The sequence below is a fragment of the Galeopterus variegatus genome, unplaced genomic scaffold (genome assembly GCF_000696425.1).
Source record: "Galeopterus variegatus unplaced genomic scaffold, G_variegatus-3.0.2 Scaffold870, whole genome shotgun sequence".
NCBI lineage: Eukaryota > Metazoa > Chordata > Mammalia > Dermoptera > Cynocephalidae > Galeopterus > Galeopterus variegatus.
This window is the reverse complement of record NW_007726981.1, coordinates 433,473-438,298: the sequence shown is the minus strand read 5'-3', so window position 1 is coordinate 438,298 and position 4,826 is coordinate 433,473. Positions and strand designations below refer to the sequence as shown.

Below are 4,826 nucleotides of genomic sequence, written 5' to 3'. Positions count from 1 at the left end.
GTCGGGGCCCCGCCCGACGGCGCGGACCCGGGGATCGCCCGGCCCAGGGCGTCAGCTCGCGTAGCTCTACCGCGTCCGGGGCGCCTTGCAGCAGGGCACGGTCTGCGAGGGGAGAGAGAGAAGGGAGTGAGGGTCAGTGGATGTGGGAGGGAGCCCCCTAGCCTCGCTGTCCACCTGCAAAAAAAGACCCCTGCTGGGACGCCGGGCACGGACGGCTTCTCATCTCACTCCCAGACCCCACATCTCCCCACCCCCTTTTCAGCTGCACATGCACCCTCTCTGGGTGGCGTTGGTGGGGTGGGGTGCGTACTCAGACCCCCATGCTGGGCCTCCAGGGCTACCAACACCCCTCTCTGGACCCTAATCCTGGGTTGGGCTGCGCAGAACCTGACTACCCCTTTTTGAGTGTCGGGGACCATTTTCCAGCCTGCCCACCTTGAGCTGAGCTGACCCAGGTCTTTAACTCACTTCCTCTGGGCCCCCCACCCCATTGCTGTCCATTTTCTGCTTCCCTACACCCACTTTCCGGACTATAGCTGGACCCCATTCATATACTGGGCTGCTCGGGGGTGGGGGAGGGGAGGTTCCCCTTTTCACTGAGCCACCCCAACCCCTTTATAGAAAAGAAATGGAGGGCTCAGCTGGGGGTGATGGGGACCCGAATCCCTGCGTCTGCTGGGCTTCCGGCTGCTGCCACTGCTATGCTGGGCTGCCCCCAGGGCATTGGTGCACCCTCTCTGGTCAGCATTGGGGTTCTGATTCCAACACCCCCATTCTTCACCCTCTAGCTAGGCTGTCATGAGTCTCTAACTCTCTCTAGGACCCCCAATCAAAGCCCCTGCATCTTCTCTGAGCCCCTGGGCTGTTTATATACACACCCATTCCTGCTGCCACCGTGCAGTGGGTGTCAGTTTCCCCATCCAATAAACCAAATCAGCGTGTTTGGGCTTTTCAGAACGCCCAGAAGAGCAGTAGATACTGAAGCCTACTGCGTTCCAGGCCTGTGTGGGGACCCCACCCCATGGAGTGGCAGCAGCTGTGTCAGGGCCACTCCCATGCCACAGGTGAGGAAACAGCATCTAAGAGGGCAAAGACTACCCAAAGTCACACCACTAGCAGGTGGCCGATAGGGAGAAGGCCCCAAAGGACATTCTTCCCACCTCCATCATTCACCAAGTTGGGCCCAAGTCCAGCCCTCTTCTCTCACAGTTGCTGAGAGGTGCCCCAAGTCACAGATTCCCAGGGCCCTGAAGCCTAAATTTACTACCCAAAGTGGTTGGCCCTGCCCCAATACTCCGCAGCACCAGGAGAGAAATGACGTTGGAATGGCAGGCAGCGCTGATGGTGGAACTGCAGGCAGGGGGCTCCCAGCCCCAGAGCAGGTGGCAGGTCCGCTTGCGGTTGGGAGAGGAAATCCTGAGTTTAGTCCCCGTCTGCCCCCAAGGCTGGCGCACCTGGCTTTCACAAGAATGAGCTTTCTGAGAGGCCCAAGGAGGAGGGCTGTCTGTCGCGCTGGGGGGGTGTCTGTTCCCACAGAGGGTCTCAGAAACCAGACAGACACAGGCTCTGAGTCTGGCTCTGCCACTTTCATCTGCAATTTCAGGCAGGTGATGGCCCTACTCAGTGCCTCAGTTTCCCTGCCTGCTCAAAAGCTTGCATAATCCCTGTCCTTGCTGGGGCTGAGAGGGTTGGACATCAGGGTAGGACTGAGAAGCATATTCCGTGTTCTTTAAGGCCAGGGGCGGGACAGGGGTGGCCAGGACTGTGCTGGGGGTCAGGTGCAAGCCAAGCTCATTTCTGGTGCCTAAAATTCCACTATTAGTGTTCCCACCCGAGAAGTGTGTATCTAGGCAGTTATTTGAGGGGTTGCCATTTAAATTTGAATTTCGCATAAATAATGAGTAATCTTTTTTTTTTTGTCTTTTTTTTTTTTTTTGTCTTTTTTCGTGTCCAGCAAGGGATCGCAACCCTCAGTGTTGCGCCCGTACCGGACCGGGACCGGCAACAGGATCACAACCCTCGGTGTTGCTCCCACACCTCGCTCAGCCAGTGAGCGGGAACCGGTCTGTATGTGGGATCCGAACCCTCGGCGGGAGCGCCACTGCGCTCTCAAGCGGCGCACTGTAGCAGTGCGCCACTGGGCCGGCCCTCTTTTTTTGTTTTTTAAAAGATGACCGGTAGGGGATCTTAACCCTTGACTTGGTGTTGTCAGCACCACGCTCAGCCAGTGAGCGAACCGGCCATCCCTATAGAGGGATCTGAACCCGTGGCCTTGGTATTATCGCACCACACTCTCCCGCATGAGCCACGGGCTGGCCCCATGAATAATCTTTTAGTACGTCTATCCCTGTCTCCCTCCAGCAGGGCTGGCTACTCACATAGGGTCTGGAACACAAAGAGAAGAGATGCCCTCCCCCCAATCCCCGCAGCCTGGAATTCCACCATCATCGCATTAGTTCCAGGGCCTAGAACATTGGGACTTTGGGGGATCAGCAGCCACTCCCTTCCCCCAGGAGGGCTGGTCCCAGGGAGGATACAGGGCTGGCAGGCACCCGCCCATGGGCCGATACCCTCCTGATGTCCAAACTCTCCGTTCATGCCTTGTCTCCAGGTCTTGGAACGCTGGCTTTTGGGGGCCGCTGCCTGGGTCTCTGGGACCCAATGTCTTAGGGAGGACTTCGCCACTTGCAGGCGGAGAGCGGCGGGGGTGGAAGCGGAGTTCTCGCCCGGGGGCCACCCTTGTCCATTGTGAGCACAAGAAAGAAGGATTGTGTGGGCCGGCAGGGCGGGCACAGACGTGCTCGCGGTCCACACCCGCAGGCACCGCGCACGCGCCCCGCAATAACTTCGTATAGCATACATTATACGAAGTTATCGTGTCAGCACCACGCTCAGCCAGTGAGCGAACCGGCCATCCCTATAGAGGGATCTGAACCCGTGGCCTTGGTATTATCGCACCACACTCTCCCGCATGAGCCACGGGCTGGCCCCATGAATAATCTTTTAGTACGTCTATCCCTGTCTCCCTCCAGCAGGGCTGGCTACTCACATAGGGTCTGGAACACAAAGAGAAGAGATGCCCTCCCCCCAATCCCCGCAGCCTGGAATTCCACCATCATCGCATTAGTTCCAGGGCCTAGAACATTGGGACTTTGGGGGATCAGCAGCCACTCCCTTCCCCCAGGAGGGCTGGTCCCAGGGAGGATACAGGGCTGGCAGGCACCCGCCCATGGGCCGATACCCTCCTGATGTCCAAACTCTCCGTTCATGCCTTGTCTCCAGGTCTTGGAACGCTGGCTTTTGGGGGCCGCTGCCTGGGTCTCTGGGACCCAATGTCTTAGGGAGGACTTCGCCACTTGCAGGCGGAGAGCGGCGGGGGTGGAAGCGGAGTTCTCGCCCGGGGGCCACCCTTGTCCATTGTGAGCACAAGAAAGAAGGATTGTGTGGGCCGGCAGGGCGGGCACAGACGTGCTCGCGGTCCACACCCGCAGGCACCGCGCACGCGCCCCGCCCGCATCCACACCCGGCCACCCGCGCCGTCGCACGCGAGGTCGGGGCCCACGCACTGCCCCTGCCAGACCGAACCTGCAGCAGGGCAGGTGCTTTCCCATTTCTCTTCCTCAGTGCCTTCTTCCCTCCTGTCTCTCTCTGTCTCCCTTTCTGGAATTTTTTTTTTTTTCTTTTTTTTTGGTTGCTGGCAGGTATGGGGATCCGAACACTTAACCTTGGTGTTCCAGCACCACGCTTCAAGGAACTGAGCTAACTGGCCAGCCCCCTTTCTCTCTTTCTCTCTGGCATTTCTCTCCTCGTCTCTGAGTCTATCCTCCTGTTTCTAGGTCTCTCTCTCACCCCCTCTCCTTGGTCCCCGTCCACTTGGGCAGGTCACTGGAGCCTCGGGTCCTGCATCCCACTCCCCCACACCCCACCCTGTTGTGCTGCAGCGGCCGCCCAGGCCCAAGGCCCTGGTCTAATCTCCATCTGGCCCCTAGGGCCCCTCAGGGCCAGAGGCTAATTCCCTGTGACAGCTGAGCCGAAAGACCCCAGTTCCCAGCAGTCATCCCACCCCGGCCAGGCCATTGGGGGCTTTTCACCCTCCCTCCACCCCATCTGAGAAAAACGCCTCTGTGAACCCCCCCTCCTGCTCCACTGCCTGAAATTCCACCGTCACGGCCACCTCTATGCCAGGGGTATCTGACCCAGCACGGAGGAGGGGCTTACACTGGGCCAGGCGGGCGATCCGGGCGTCCAGGGCGCGAGGCAGTCGGCGCAGCGGGGATAGCGGGGGTCCGAGGCGGTGGCTGAGGAGCAGGCCCTCTCGACACATCCAGATGGATAGCACGGAGCTGCAGAGCACCGAGGCCAAGGCCGCCGCCTTCCAGCGCTGCATCCTCGGCCTGCGGGCACGGGATGGTCAGCCACACACACCCCGTCTGTCCCTCCGGCCACAAACGGGTGCAGGGCGCTGGGCCAGGCACTGTGGACCCAATGGGGCCCCTGACTTTGAACAACTCCTGCTTAATGATCAATAATAACACAGAAGTGATTCATCAAGGAACCACGGAACAAGGTTGTGAAAACGCTGCCAAGGAGTAGGTGGGCTCTGTGCCAGGGGTAACAGGGGACCCGCCCCCATCTGGGGGTCCCAGAGTGCTTTCCTGAGGAGCTGGTGAGAGAGTTCAGAGTTGAACAAAGGTAGGAGTTGGCCAGGCAGAGCAGAATGGCATCTCGGGCAGGGGAATAGCCAGTGCAAAGGCCCTGGGGCTGGACCGAGCTTGGAGGAGGCCGGAGTGGCTGCAGTCCAGTGAGTGACAGGGAAGTGTGGAAGG

The 4,826-nt window shown here is 59.6% G+C and overlaps 1 protein-coding gene across 1 annotated transcript in view; it reads right to left on the bottom strand.

Annotated features, from left to right (window-relative positions):
* Nucleotides 1-4,387, bottom strand: part of NRTN (neurturin) — a 5,179-nt gene extending 792 nt beyond the window's left edge. Inside the window, exons 1-2 of the mRNA XM_008573068.1 lie at nucleotides 4,219-4,387; nucleotides 11-102 (exon numbers count right to left, since the gene is read on the bottom strand). Of these exons, the coding sequence (XP_008571290.1) occupies nucleotides 11-102; nucleotides 4,219-4,387 (261 nt within the window). The remainder of the gene's footprint in view (nucleotides 1-10; nucleotides 103-4,218) is intronic.
* Between the last annotated feature and the right edge of the window lie 439 nt (nucleotides 4,388-4,826).